Source organism: Triticum urartu, chromosome 6, assembly GCF_003073215.2.
Source record: "Triticum urartu cultivar G1812 chromosome 6, Tu2.1, whole genome shotgun sequence".
Taxonomy (NCBI): Eukaryota; Viridiplantae; Streptophyta; class Magnoliopsida; order Poales; family Poaceae; genus Triticum; species Triticum urartu.
The window spans coordinates 11,358,247-11,374,160 of record NC_053027.1 but is presented as its reverse complement, the minus strand read 5'-3'; the positions used below and the strand labels follow the sequence as shown (position 1 = coordinate 11,374,160).

General features: G+C 47.8%; 1 protein-coding gene across 1 annotated transcript; it reads left to right on the top strand.

Moving 5' to 3' along the window:
• The first annotated feature begins 1,076 nt into the window (after positions 1–1,076).
• Positions 1,077–5,283, top strand: LOC125517587. The gene is made up of 3 exons (XM_048682793.1): positions 1,077–1,217; positions 1,553–4,569; positions 4,764–5,283. The coding sequence occupies exons 1-3, from the start codon at positions 1,206–1,208 to the stop codon at positions 4,765–4,767; spliced, it is 3,033 nt and encodes a 1,010-aa protein (XP_048538750.1). The 5' UTR covers positions 1,077–1,205; the 3' UTR covers positions 4,768–5,283.
• Positions 5,284–15,914: the final 10,631 nt, after the last annotated feature.

Genomic DNA, 15,914 nt, shown 5'->3' with positions numbered 1-15,914 from the left:
AGGCGCGCCATTAGTAGGCCTTTTCCTAGTAGTGTCAAGCCTTTTGGAATAGTGTAGACTGCACTGCACATAGCTCAGTGCAATCTATACTATTCCGAAAGGCTTGAATCTAATCAACGTGCAGGTGAGCATTGCGCCTCTTTGTCATTGTCTCTGCACTCACGGCTTATAAACCGCTTATACTGCCTCTCTCTTGGCGAGGTGGGACTAAAAATCAGCTTACTAAGAAACTCTAGTACCGGTTCATGCCATGAACCGGTACTAAAGGTCTTCGTGGGGGCCCCAGCCTGACCACAGCCGCACTAGCCTCATTAGTACCGGTTCGTGGCATGAACCGGTACTAAAGGTTGCCCACGAACCGGTACTAATGATGCCCGCCCGCCTAGCCGTTGGAACCGGCACTAATGGTCACATTAGTGCCGGCTCAAATTCAAACCGGCACTAATGTGCTTCACGTTTGACCCTTTTGCTACTAGTGTAATGGAAATTCAAGTTGAAATCCAAATTTGGTTGCCCTACTTCGGAGTTTCTTCAATCCGAATGGCTTGAGACTTGAGAGACACAAAAGTTTTTCAATTAGCTGGAAGATTGGACAGTGAGCAGACATCATTGCAATCTTGTATCTTTATCTTTAAATCCTGCGCGCAGCTAGCCAGCTGCAAGCAAAGAACTGTTTTTCATATTTAGCTAAAGCAAAAGGTAATCCTGGCATGGATTGGGAATATGGAAAAGGGAAAGGTAAGGAATAGAACCGCTTGCTTCTAGTCTGTGCAAGGCATTTGTGTGTAAGCACAAGAAATAAGCACCTCACAAGTTTATCCCGCCGTACCATGTAGCACGGCTGTTTTTTCTTGTTTTTGCTCTCCAATCCAGCCAGTTTATAGTGGCACCTGAACGATCTACTTGGCTTCTATCGACCTACAGATTCTCTACATAGTGCCATTTCTTCACTTAACCAAGGTATATATGTAACTAGCTCATCTTACACCTGTACTAAATCTGCTTGTCGAGCTGTAGATTTATCTAAGCTAGCTTTGTTTATCGCTTCTACTTGTATCTCAATGTAGTCAGGAAGTCCGGAACTGATCAACTACTGGTCAACATATTAGTATATATGGAGATTGCTGAAGAGCTGAGTGGTCGATCTTGAGCCCGAAAATGACTTCATCTAGAGGCTAGAGACCCGCAGACCCGATCAATTCATCATGCGTACAAAGGTACTTTTGCACTTACAAATCACCTTTCATTCCATTCTGCGTGTTATATATATTTTCTATCCATTCAAGCGCAGTTTGCAATATAGATAATTACGGTAGATTTTGGGGTAAAGTTTTGTCTATGCCTGCCAGCACGGTCGTTAGTTAATTTGGATCATGCATGTGTTTATTTTGCAGCTCAGTTAATGGAGCTTAAAAAACAGTTAGTCATTCATCAGAATATTGCCAATAGCCCAATACATGGGTCACCTTATAGCTTGTTTTTTTGTTAGTACTGAATTCCAAGTTTGAAGTTTGGACCGATTCTCACCTCACCTCCCTGTACACATATGCAGGTTATCAAGGCGGACACCATTGATGTGGCCGTCGACAGGATTCTCGTTGAACTTGGGAAAGACACTACAAGCAGCAGAGAGAATGCCATCTACTTTGATGGCTGGGATGGTCTTGGGGCATCTGCCGTCCTGCAAGCCGTAGCCAAACGTCTTGGAGTATCAAATGAGCCGTCGACAAGGCCTGCAGGGCTGGAGTTTGAGAAAATCATCCACATTGACTGCTCAAAGTGGGAAAGCAGAAGAGCAATGCAGAGGAAAATAGCAGAGCAGCTGAACCTTCCCAATTGGGTGATGGAGATGTTTGACAAGCAAGATGAGCTAGATGATATTAATGGGTTAGATGAGGGCTCCCGAACTGAGATAGCACAAGTTGTCAGAGAGATCTATCAAACCACACAGAATCGGAGATTCTTGGTGATTCTGCATAATGGAGGCAATGAGGAGATTGATATATTCAATTTTGGCCTTTCTCTATATGGATATGCCAATAGCAAGATGCTGTGGACTTTCCGAGGGAGGTTTCGGCTTGACCCCAAGATGACAGACAATGTGAAGAGCACAACAACACATGTTCTTGTTTCAGCTTCAAGATATTTGCGAGATCCACAAGAGCTTTGGTCTTATCTAGTTCACCATGAGGCTGCACAACTTTCCTGCTATAAGCATAGCCATATCTTCATTGATTCAGCGATTGCTGCTGAGTGTGTCTTGTATATGCTGAAACAGTGCTGCATCGGCTCTCACATCGTTGACTACGACTGGGCTATACACACCAGTAATTATTGGGTATGCAATGGGATCATCCCATTGACAGACATTGACAAGGCATGGAAATTTGGTGATGTTGTACGGCATGAGGTACGGTTGTTGAACAATGACAATCGACTTAGTAATGATGAATCAACAGTAATGCTATCCTCTCACCTGACAAAGTCAGCTGAGCGCATGCCATACTGTATTTCAACAGCAACTTGTGGATTTGTACAGAGCCGCTTCAGTGTTATTCTCGAAAACATGTTCCAACACTCGCACGGGCTCCGCGTGCTCAAGCTCTCATGGTGCACCTTCAATTTCTCATCGCCTCCATTCCTCTATTACCATAGCTTGAGGTTCCTGTGGCTTGAGCACTGCCAAGACGATCTAACAAGAATTACCACAAATCATCACTACACAGATGCAGACAAAGAGCAGGATGAGTTGGACAACAACAACACCGCTAGATCGTGCTCATGCTTTCAAAACTTGTGGGTGCTTGACCTGCGGTACACAGATTGTGATCAGATCTTGTCAGCAAGGGTGATGGATCTCATGACCCAGCTCAGGGAGCTAAATGTGATGGGTGCTGAAAATTGGGACATGAGCCATTTGCGAGGACGGCTGTCTAACATTCGCAAGCTCCGGGTAACAAAGTCCACCTGCTTCTTCAACAACAACATGTTGTCAGAGATGGAAAGCATGGAGCTTCTTGATTTTTCGGGAAATCACATCACACAAGGCATGGCATGCTTATCTGGGCCAGCAAGCAACGGTAGCCTTAAGAGTGTCATTATTGATGGATGTGAGGGGTTGAAAAATATCTCTTTTAGGGGATGCAAAGAATTGGCAAACGTGTTGTTGAAAGGATTATTGAGGGGTCTCGAGGAGATGGAACTCTCAGGCACAAGAGTAAAAATCCTCAACCTTGGAGGAGTGCAATACGCCCCCAAGCGGATCGTCCTGCTAGGCTCTGAGAAGCTCCGTGCAATATTGTGGCCAAAGAATATGATAGATGGTTGGCGAGAAAACTGGCCGAGAGTGGTGCACATTGACACAACCTCACCATCAACATCAGCTTATGGTGGGGAGGCACCACTTGCACATCCACAAGCTGATCCATCCCTCCACCAGCGGAAAGAAGAAATGTTTAAGGGTGGATGGCAGATTTCTGTTACGGACACTCGGCTCCTTAGGTCCCTTTGCCCCTTAAGCATAAGTGTTTTAGATAAGTCATCCTTACATATTGATATATGTGCTGCAGCAAACATCCAAGGAACAAGCTGCTACGAACTAGTGCAAGTACAACCGCATACAAGTACCATAATGGACTCCAAGTACAAAGATGTACTGAAGAATGGCCCAGTTGCAGATTTGATGGTGTCAGACTGCCCCAAGATTTACATTCGTGAACTTGAATATACAGTTATGATAAAGGTGCTCATGGAGGACAACAAACTTTTGGAGGATGCTTCAGGTGCTAGTACTAACGCATTATTATTTCCTTACTGTATACATTGTCGGGCTACATCTATGCACATGTATGATAACGCCTCCATCACCAGTATCTCCGTGCCTGAACAAGGATGGCGTAAGCTAGGATGGTGTCGGGTGGAAAGGTGCCCCAAGTTGGACACAGTCTTTACTGTTCCCCGGTACAGCAGATACACCTTTGGTTATCTGGAGACATTCTGGGCATCCCAACTCCTCTCTGCACGCTACATCTGGGACATGCGAGTTGAAGCATACTTTTTCAACCTGAAGTTCTTACACCTGGACTACTGCCCCATGCTCGTACATGTACTCCCCTTATGCCCGGGCGATTGGACAGGGTTGAGTGGATTCCCCTTATGCCCGGGCGATTGGACAGGGTTGAGTGGTTTGGAAACCCTTGAGATAGTCTACTGTGGTGATCTCACGGAGGTATTCCCTTTGAGCCCTGAGCTTCAAGAGCAGGATAAAATTAAAGAACTTCCCAAGCTGAGGCGAATACACCTGCATGAGCTCCCCGTGCTGCAGCGCATCTGTGGACGCAGGATGTTTGCGCCTAAACTCGAGACTATCAAGATCAGGGGCTGCTGGAGCCTTAGGCGCCTGCCTGCCGTTGCCCGTGACACCAAGCCGCCCAAGGTGGACTGCGAGAAGGAATGGTGGGACAACCTGGAGTGGGATGGGTTGGAGGAGAACCACCATCCTTCCCTCTACGAGCCAACCCACTCACTGTACTACAAGAAGGCCCAGTTGCCCAGAGGCACCGTACTCAGGTGGGCTTTCCATCTAGTTTCATTTGTACGTATGTTCCTTAGTACATACATACACTGTGCTAGTAAGCTCTTGTGCTGAACCTCATTATTACTCTCTTTTCTCTACACAAAAATTCAACCTAGTACTGAAGTATACGTATTACGTAGTATGTGTGATTGGATCATTCATACCATTGCTGGTTTGTATGCTGCAGGTAATCGATCTTGAGCTTCTTTCAAGGAAATATGAAAGATCGATCATCAAGCATGCAATGCCCCTACCTCCTACATAACAGAAGCTTTCCTGCCGTGTGTCTCTGTGCGTTGCTTGCCCTGCTTCCCGCTTGATTGGTTTGTGGTGTTCTTCTCTCTACATCTGTGTTGCCTTGCTGTGCTGGTGCGGCTTCCAGTTTGATTTGGTGTGGTTTGATCATCTTTGCTCAGAGCTATCGAGCAAATGAGAAATAAATCAGAGTGGGCATTCAGCTTATGCAGCACACACGAGCTCATGAGCGCTCATGTCGCTGCTTGCTCATTCTGCATGGTGTGGTTGCTTATTACAGTATGAACTGTCGGGTATGTGGTGATTGTAATTTGTAAGCATTAACGATGATGGTGGTGATATGCGTGTGTGTGCGTGGTGTTGTTTGTTGTGGTACAACTATGAACATTGTCACTTGTTATGTGTTGATTGCAAGTAAGCTGGGATGGTGTTTGTTCCCAGGCAATTTTATATATGCTCATTGTTCCATCGTGTACTCGGACCTGATGTGCTGGCTATTTGCCTATTAGGCTGGCTCGCATAGTCGCATGTGCTTCCTGGCCTGTATTTCCTTTGCCAAGATAGATGTATATTATATACATGGTCTGGCATATATATGTAGTAAAGCTTGTTCACCATCCTTCGGAGATAGTGTGCTGCGGAAAAGAGTTCATCCTGCCACTTGTTAATATTTGTGTTGGGGCACCGACCCGTATACAGACTGCCCTTTGCTTAGAATTAACTGCATACAATTTCATATCTTTGTGTTTTTTTGGTACGGCTTTGTGCAACTCGCATCTGTATGCTGCATTCGATAGTTTCCTCGATTCGACTGGCTCGGAAGATTCAAAACATTGCTCAATTGGCATCATGATCCTGCTGCTTTGCGATGTTTTGTCTCCATCTTTAATTCCTGTAGCTATCCCAGCTACAAGCATAAGGCCGATTTCTTCTTTTGAAACTTGAACAATCGATTGAGTGATCTATATTCTTTGCTCTCGAATCCACCCATCTTCTAGTGACTTCTGAATGATCTATTTGGTTTCTGCTGAGCTAAAGACTATCTACATCTATGCCGACTGTCTTGCCTCACACCTGCGCTCGATCTGCCTGTCTGCTCTTCTGCTAGCTTTATGCATCTCCCCTTCTTGTATTTCAGTGCATACAGGAAGTCGGGAACAAAGGCGGATGCCCGAGAGTTAATCTGAAGATTGTTGAAGAACTGACGGTAGATCTTAAGCCTGAAATGGAATTAATCCACAACCTTCTCTGAATACAACCCTTGCCCCGAGATTGTCCCACGCAGCTGAAGGCGATCTGCATAATATACGAGCTTTGCTCGCCACGTTTTCCTTGAATGAACAGGTACCTGACAGGAGAATCAGCAGGATCGAGGGCAAGCCGCTAACCACGAGCCTAGCGTATGGTGCACTATGGGCAAATCATCTGATTGACCCGACTGCAGCAGCAATCTGGAAGAACTATGCTCCGAACAAATGCAGGCTGTTCCTATGGCTGGCCCACAAAGACAGACTCTACACCAACGAGCGTCGCTTGAGAAGGGGCATCGCGACCTCAGATAAATGCCCATTCTGCAACACCCCCGAGACTATCAATCACCTACTGTTCTCTTGCCGTCAGGTCAGCCTTGTATGGGCCGAACTCAACAGCATTTGTCATGAGCCGCCTGACTCCATCATCTCTTGCTGGGGCGGCCATTTGACTGACAAAACCAGGTCCACGGTCATCATTGCGATCTTATGGAACATATGGAAGAGACGAAATGCTAAAGTCTTCAGAGCTGAACATCTCCTCCGCGCCTGTGCGGACGACCTTTTGCTATGGTCCAATAGATGTACCATCGAGCAAAAGCAAACCATGCTCCGCGACTGGAGTACTATGTTGTTCCATCTTGCGGCGAGAATGTAGCCTATGGAACAAGTTCTTCTTCCTCTCTCACCCCTCTACTCATGTACCTCTGCCATGCTTGGTTGTAATTGTTACCGCTCATTAATATATCGTTCAGGCCGGCGTAAGCCCGCCGTTACAGCGTCAAAAAAGAAAATATGGAATTAATCCAGCGGCTAGAAAGCGGCGGATCTGACCAATTCATCATGCGAGCTGGGGTATCTATGATCTATAATATCTATAATACCTAAATAGTTGATCCCCACTATCTTATTTCTCTTGACATGCAGGCTATCCACCTCATCAAAGTGCATCAGCATTTCGGTTCCAATTAGCAGACCGACCTCTCGTGTTTCGACCTCATCTTTTCCCTGCGACACCAGCGCCCTGGATGGACTCGATGCATTGCACTATTCAGATCTCTTACAACTGGGCTGCCCAAGCCAGTATTTGGTACGTGGGCTGTAGCCCATGATTGTTCGACGCCGATGTAGCCCCATCACAAAAAGTCGCTGGCCATTCAACTAATAAAAATCCCTCAAAAAAAAAACTAATAAAAAAATCGCTGGCCATCGTCTTCCCTGCTGCGACTCCAATGGGCGCCGGTATCTCTTCCGTCCACCGCGACCGACTCTCTCCCAAAATCCCAGACAAAAATGCAACCATGAAGGCACATCGAAACAGCAGCATTTATCGCCCGCTCATCTCCTTGCCTTCCATTACCTTGCAAATACGGTAGAAACTGCTGGATTTAACTGAGCGGCTGCCGCCTTCGGCCTTCCACAGGCACGTTCCTCAGTCCCTTCTCCTACAATTGGTACCATCCCTTCCGCTTCTCCTTCCCAACAATGTCAACACCTCTTTTCAATCCCCTCCTTTCCATGGTCCCTGTATATCTAGATCATCAGCGAGGTTGCGCCTAATCGCCAGATGCTTAGTGCTTTTATCCAACTTGGCATCGTGCTGTGCATCTGCCATCCGCCGATTCTGCGGTTCATCTCCTGGTGGTCATGCAATCATGCGCCCATGCATGTCTTCTCATCAATCACTCAAGCTCATGTCTCTTTCCTCGCTTGGAAGTACAACTCTATCCTCCTCACAGGTATCATCTTCCTCTATCTAACTACTCCCTAATCTCTACCGCCTCCCAATATTTTTTGAATGTCCACGGCCTCCTGATGCTTTTGTTGGGTGAAGTTTTAGTATGTACTTCCATTAGAAGGTTAAATATATTCTTTTTTGTTTATGCAGCAGGTACTACAACCTGCCATGTTGCAGTCGTCAACCAACTTTAATCTTCTACCTTCCCATGTTTGGTTCTGCATGAATTTCTAATCCATGTCACCGTGGTATTATCTTATCAAAGTCCAAGCAGTTTGCAGCTCCATTTGTTTCTGCAGAATTTTCTTATCTACATCAACAAGATATCTTATCTCCTCAACCACTTATACAGGTTGCGCATCTGCCACTATCTGTCCAAGGAAATGAGCGACATAAATGTTGAATCTCGTGCCTGATATGCTTTGTTGGACTATCTGCCTCTCTTTTCTTATGATTATGAAGTGGTATGTTTTTGCATGACAAATTGAGATAATATGTATGCTGATTTTCGAGTTATATGTCTGCCTATGTTGATGCAGTTTTGGATCAAATCGTATATTTATCCTACATCTATATATTTATACCAATTGATATTTTTCTTTGCAACCAACAATTCTTTCTGATGCTTACCATTGCGTTTGCAGCTCGGATATTTTTTGTGTTCTGAAGTTTCAACTTCAGGTGCCATCACTAAATTTAACCGATGTCAATGATAGTCACTGTTGACGTCCAAATAGAAGGTTTCTGCTCTTTTCTTAAACTCAGTTTCTCTCTTCTTTAGGTCTGAGAAACATCAAAACATCACACTAAATATACTATATTTATTTGCTATCAGCCCGTCAAGCATGGATTTTATAAATAGACCATGATATAGTTGTTGTTGTTGTGACAGTAAATTTCATCTTGATCGCCATCAAGTTTCATCAGGTGATTTATATTTGCTATATTTAACTTAGATTTTACTATACAGAGATGAACTGATATGAGTTAAGACGAAAGAGAAACACAACATCATAATTGCATATATATATATATGGGACATTTCATTTTACTAATTGTACATACCTTCTTAATTTTTTTCCCTGGCAGTTATATCAAGGAAAAGGCCCATCTACAAATGCTTGACATGACACAAGGATGACACGGCATATCCTGGATCATTTTCTTAGTGTCTTCATAAACATTCATATTATGTCATTGCATAGAGTTTTTTTATCCGTTGGTATATGTGATAAAATTTCTAACTAATACCTTGGTGTTGTCGGTTATCATCACAAGTGTACTCCATCAATTTGTCTATCAATTTATCTGCTTCCAATATATGACCACATATATTTCTTCACTATAGTTTTAGGGTGTCTGCAAATGAGTCCCGCAGCAACGCGCGGGTTGTCATCTAGTTTTTACATGTACCAATAACCATTAATTCCATTTTCTACACATCAATTGTAGTAAACTTTTGCAGTTTCATTATCATTATTTAATGTAAATTGCATCATGTATGTGTATTCTTTTTACATACTATACTTTGCATGATCAACTAGCAAACGAAGTAAGAGCGGAATTGATAGTTGGCATGTTAACACTTAAACAGTACATCTTAACCAGCCTACAGATTTACAAAATATGAAAGGCATGAAAAAAACTATACAAGTTTCAAAACAAAGATGTTCAAAGCATTAAGCATGAGGCAAGACCGAGTATATATAGAGGTAATCACAAGTAGTAGCATCTCCCATACAGAAAACATCAATTGGAATATTACACGTTCGAAATATTAAACATGACCGAGACTTGGTATACAACGAGACCCCCTCACGGAAAAGATTAGCGCTGCATTTAGGTCCGTTTCATTTTTGGAAGCAAAGAAAGCTCATGTAATTTTAATCATGCCCGTAACCACTCTGTCATGACCTCCCTTGCATCCAGGAGCACTGTAACTGTATGCACGTATGCTAAACCAGTCCACTGGCGCGGTTGTAAACAGAGCAATTAACGAAAGGATACACCGAACAAATGTCGTAGATTTTTGCGGCGCATCGTTGAATGCCTGTCTCATCAGCTAGCTTGATGGTCATTGTCTTAAGCCTTGGTGCCCATCTCAATGCCATTGTCACGAGATCTATCTCATGGTCCCCTGCTTTGAAGTTGTTGATTTCCACTTCTTCAAGATGAGTCAAGGAGATACTTTGGCTCCTCCAGTTCTTGGGCTCGTCACAAGGACAATTTTCAAGACATTTTGCCTGAAACATGTAAAACATTACATTGTATTTTGAACAAATTACTTATGAGTAAAATATATAAGCAGCATGGAGAATTACCCAACGCCTGTCCCATAGGAAAACCTTAAGCCTTTGTGTAGCAGCCTGGATGTGATGCATCATAAGGAGTTGCCGGAGAAGTCCTCCTAAAACATGCCCCGTTGCGTTGAGATGTAGCTCCAACAAAGTAAAGTTGGCAACCGGAAGTTTCTCCATCTCCGGCGCAAAGTCCATTGCTGCACCCAAACAATTCTACAAAACAACATAATTATTGAGCTTCAGTTGCTTAAGTAGCGGTGTCATGATTTGGATGCCTTGACATTTGACTCCTCCATAGACACTAAGATCAAGCTCCTCCAACGACTCCGAGTTGATTGTAACATCACGCACGGACCTATCTGGCATCACCTTGAGCACGCGTAGGCGCGGGCAGAGGGTGACCATGCATTGTGACAAGGTTTACGATGCTGCAGCCCTCAAGGCATAACCTATCGAGAGCTGAGAACTCTCTGGCCGGTACCTGTGTAAAACGGAAGCTATACGACTTCATCTCGATTGACGTGGCGCAATGGAAGCAGGGCAGGTCGACATTAATGCTTTATCGAAAAAGGGTTCCCCGCTTTGTATTCCAAAGCAACCAACACCGATACAAGGTTCGCTGGAACGAACAACACAACAAGCCCAAGAGAAAAAGAAGAAGAAACAAATGCCAACAACGGCAGCTTGACAAAGCGCGGATGACCCGCCACCGCTACGCCCTCCAGAAACAAACCACCACAACCCGAGGCTCCGAACCGCCGCATACCAAGCAGCACCTCCAAGAGGGAATGCGGCACCGACGACGCTGCTGCCCGGACATGTCCTAGAGTTTTCCCCGGCACACGGAGGGAGGTGGGGGATGGATATCACCGACACCCTCCAGGAAGGAACGGTGGCACCCGCAGGTGTCACCGCATCGGAGCCCAAGAAGCGGCAGGGATTTCTCCCGCACTCCATCCCCACCGCCCAACGGACCAGAGCCGACCAGCCAGACCGCCGCCCACCACCATGCGTCATCGCGGTTGCACCGCCTCACTGCGGACACCAACACGAGGCCAAGAGGACCGGAGAGAAGCGCCCCGCGGATGGAGAAGCAACACCGAAGCCGAACGTGAGGGAACCACCTCGACCGCCATCGTGCAGGAGGCTAGAACCTCTAGCACCGTCGCCGTAGCCGCCCGGACGCGGCAACAGGGCATGCCAGGCCACCCCTGGCCCGGCCAGGCCCGATACGGGCCCGCTAAGCCCCGCTGCCACGCTGCAGCAAGCCGGCGATGGCACCGCCAGCACCCTGCCGCTCTTCGCCTCTGCCCCGCCTCCTGGAGGACGCGCCGCATCCGCACCCCACCGCCAGCCTGCCCGGGCCCAGATGGGGCCCGAAGGGCCCAGATCTAGGCCGAGCGGGCGCCGCCAGACCGCGCCGCCGCGCTACCCCGCCGCCAACGGCGACGCCATCGCCCAGCCATCCGCCCGCGCAGCGCCAGGACCCGCCGCCGCCTAGGGACACCCCTCAGCCCGCTTCGTCCCGCGCCAGAGGAGAGCCGAGAGGGGAATTGTGAGGGGGCCGCCGCCGCTAGCGTCGCCCGGGCCAGGCCCGGCGGCGAGCGCCGCAGACGGTGGCGGGGAGGGAAGGAGGGGGGAGAGGGCTTGAGAAGAGGGACACGGCACGGCCGGTCGCCCGCGGAGGCGACGCGGTCGCAAGAGCCCGCGGGGGAAGGACACTCACATTAATGCTTTCGAAAGAGTCGTGGGTACTAGCGAAGACAAGTTCATGCGGAGAGAGCCTCGCCGCGCCGCGGAGAAGGGAGGCAACACGAATGCCATCAACCCCATACCTCCAAGTATTAAGTCTGTCGCATTCCATGCCAAGAAGGGACACCGTGAGGCCGAGCGGCATGGCGGCCTCGAGCGCGGTGAGCGCGGCTTCGAGCAAGCCGGCCTCGACCTTATGGAAGGTGACCCTGAGCAGGCGCAACCGCGGGCAGCGGTCGAGGAAGGCGCCGATGTCGATGATGTTGCCGGAGAGAGACAGCCTCTCGAGCGCAGGGAGCTTGCCGCCCGCCTGCGGCGGCTTGACATAGAGGAAACCAGTGTCCAACTCAATGGAGGTGGCTCGGCGAAAGCAAGGCATGACGATGCTGACGGGAGGGCCTGGCTTGAACACGGTTCCCCGCGGAAGTATGAGGACCAGCTCCTCGGGTGAGAGCCGCTCGGCGGCCCGCAATAGCGTCTTGGCGTGGGCGTCGTCGAGCTTGCGCGACGCCTCACTCCTCGTGAGACGGACGTCGAGAAGGGACATGGATGTACGGCGAGGGACGCAGCCGAGCGCCGCTTTGACCACGCCGGCCGGGATGTCGCAGAAGGTGAGACCGGGCAGGCAGGCCCAGAGGCCGCGCCACTGGCGCGAGAGGATGCCGGTGCGCGCGGCGGCGTGGGTGCAGCGCAGGCACAAGAGGATCTGGAGCAGCATGTCATCGGGGAGCGGGCTGATGAGGTCATCTCCGCCCGGACCACGCGGCGGCGGCGAGCGCCTGAGGCGACGTCTCGATCGGAAATCCATCTGAAAACCCTCCGAAGGCATATGCCTTCATCATATCCAGCTTTACCGTTCTATGCGGTAAAGCTGGATATGATGAAGGCATATGATAGAGTGGAATGGATTTTTCTTGAACAGATGTTAGCTAAGTATGGCTTTGCCGCGGAGTGGATTGCAATGATCATGAGATGTGTGACGTCGGCAACGTTTACAGTAAAGTTGAACGGAGGTTTGTCCAGGAGATTTGTACCTTCACGAGGCCTGAGGCAAGGGGATCCCCTCTCCCCTTATCTCTTTCTTTTCTGCGTGGAAGGTTTTTCAGCTTTGCTATAAAAAAGGCCCAATAGAAAGGAAACCTGAAGGGTGTGGCATTTGGGAGCACTAGCCCCCAAGTGACTCACCTCCTTTTTGCTGATGATAGTATTGTGTTCTTGGAGGGTACAAGGCAGAATATGGAGGCACTAAAGATCATTTTACAGAGATATGAGGAGGCTTCGGGGCAGCGGGTAAACCTCCAGAAGTCGGCGATTTTCTTTGGAAAAGGTTGTCAGGAGGAGACAAAGACTGAGCTAAAGCAATACATTGGGATAGAGGAGGAGACTCTAAATGAGAAATACCTTGGCTTACCAACACTGGTTGGGAGGTCAAAAGATGGTACCTTTAAATATGTGACGGAGTGCTCAAAGGGCAAGGTTAGTGGATGGAAGGGACAGGGCCTGTCCATGAAGGCAAGAGAGGTTCTGATAAAATCGGGCCTCCAAGCAACACCTACGTTCACCATGAGTTGCTTTCACCTCACAAAGAAGATGTGCCGGAATCTTACCTCGATCTCTTCGAAATTCTGGTGGGGTGCAATGGAAGATGAACGGAAGGTGCATTAGATTGCGTGGGAGAAAATGTGCGATGCTAAAAAGGAGGGTGGGATGGGCTTCCGTGATCCGGAGGCATTCAACCAAGCCCACCTGGCCAAACAAGCTTGGAGAATTCTTCAAGTTCCTGGATCTCTTTGCGCCCGCGTACTGAAGGCTTGTTATTTTCAGGACGACTCTATACTTTCGGCCACTTGTCCATCGGCAGGCTCATTCACGTTCCGTGGTATTCTTCATGGCAGAGATCTTCTGAGGGATGGATTGGTGTGGCGTATAGGTGACGGATCAAGGGTCAACATCCACCATGATAATTGGATCCCGTGAGCTGGAACTATGAGGCTGCTCGGCCAAAACTTTGCATGGGGTATAACGAAGGTGAGAGATCTCCTTCTCCCCAACGGGGTGGACTGGGATGAGGAAAGGGTGGATACATTGTTTGCACCAGATGATGCGCGGGATATTAAGAAGATAGCTGTGGGCGGACCGAGCTGCCAGGACAGGTTAGCGTGGAATTTCACTAAGAATGGTACGTTTACAGTGAGGTCAACTTATCACCTGAGAATGTCCATGAACAAGTTGAGATCCGGATGGCCGGAACCCTCGACGTCTACAAGTAAACACAAAGGTTTTATGGCACTTTGGGACACCTCGGCCCCGGGGAAGGCCAAAGTTCATGTATGGAGACTGCTGAGGAATGGTCTGGCTGTGGGCTCTGAACTATACAGAAGAAGAATCAAACCAGGAGTGTTTTGTGTGGCGTGCGGAAGGGAAGAGACTATACTGCATCAATTCTGGACGTGCCCACACTCCTCACTTTTTTGGCAGCTGTTGCGCTCGGAAACGGGAGCTATGGTGGCAAACCCACCAGAGATGATTAGTTCCCAGAGTGAGCTGTCGAACTGGCTACTAGGATGGTTCGCAGGTGCTGCTGAGGACGAGAAGGAGCTGTTCATCCATGCTGTGTACGGGTTATGGCTGGCAAGGAACGAAGCTAGAGACGGTAAAAGAATTGCCGAGCCACATGCAATAATGGCGTCAGTGCTCAGCCATGCAAAGGAATGGCAAGATGTACATGTTGCAGCGCCCAGATCTCCAAAAGTCATCGTTCAGCAGAGCTGGGAACCTCCGGAGGCGGGTTGGGTGAAGATTAATGCGGACGGAGCCACGGCAAGAGATGGAGGAAAAGGAGGAGGGGGGGTTGTGCTTAGGGATCAGAATGGAGCTTATATAGTGGGAGCATGCTATTTCTTCCCCCAGGTGGCCGATTCGGAAGCATCAGAAGTTCTAGCAGCCAAAAAGGCATTGGATTTGGCTAGAGAGTGCAACGTCAGGAAAGTACATCTGGAGTTGGACAGTCAGATGGCTGTGAAAATGATCAATACAACTGACAGAAATCTGAGCGGTGTTGGGCCTTGGATCTGGGATGTGAAAGAAAGGATAAACACGTTTGAAGAAGTGAAGGTTACTTGGGTTCCACGCTCGGCGAATAAGGTGGCACATAAACTAGCACGGGTAGGTGTAGGAGATGAAATAAGTAATGTTTGGCGCATGGTGCCTCCGGACTCTATTTTGGATGTAATTGCGGATGAAATTCCGAACCTTAATAACTAAATAAAGTGGTGTGGTGCCCTTAAAAAAAAGGCAGGCAACTCGCTCCGTCGCGTCAAGAGAATCACAACTCTTCGGTCGTGCGTGCGGCCCCGCCCAATTTCCAAAGCCGGACAATGACCATCTCGGATATCCTCCTTTTGTTTTTCTTTCGTGTTTGCACGTTTCAACTTTCTTTTTGTTCTCTGGATTTTTTTTGCGAGGATAATAGAGTTTTATTCTACGTGAATAGGGTTACAATCGAAGAGGCACAAGTTCCTTCACACATGGTGAACCTCTACCTAGCCATACAGTAGTACTCACTAACAGAAAAACTTGCGTTGCCGACGGCCCCCGTCTAACACCACTTTTCTTTTTTTAGTGATTTCGTTCAGGAGGAATGGACGGGAATGAATCCTCCTACTGAGGCGGAGGCACTTACTCTTCTCCGTCATGGAAACCCTGGACATAAAAGTTTTGTTGCTTGGTTCATGAAGAAAGTAATTTTTCACACTCCCCTATTAAATACCTAATTCAACATTTATTAGTTAACCTAACTAATGCACGCAACAATTTCAATTATACTTGTAGAGAAAAGATCCGAACATATCTATGGATGACGAATTGAGATGGGTTTCCATGGGTTTTGACCCTGCCGTCATGACATGTAAAAAGTATGATGTGAATGGGTATCGCTTCCATACATAGGAGCAACAGAACAGCCGGCCCGATCCCAAAACTATAAATACAGGAGTGTACACCCCCAGTCAAAATTCAGTAGATTACTACGGAAGGGTGCAAAA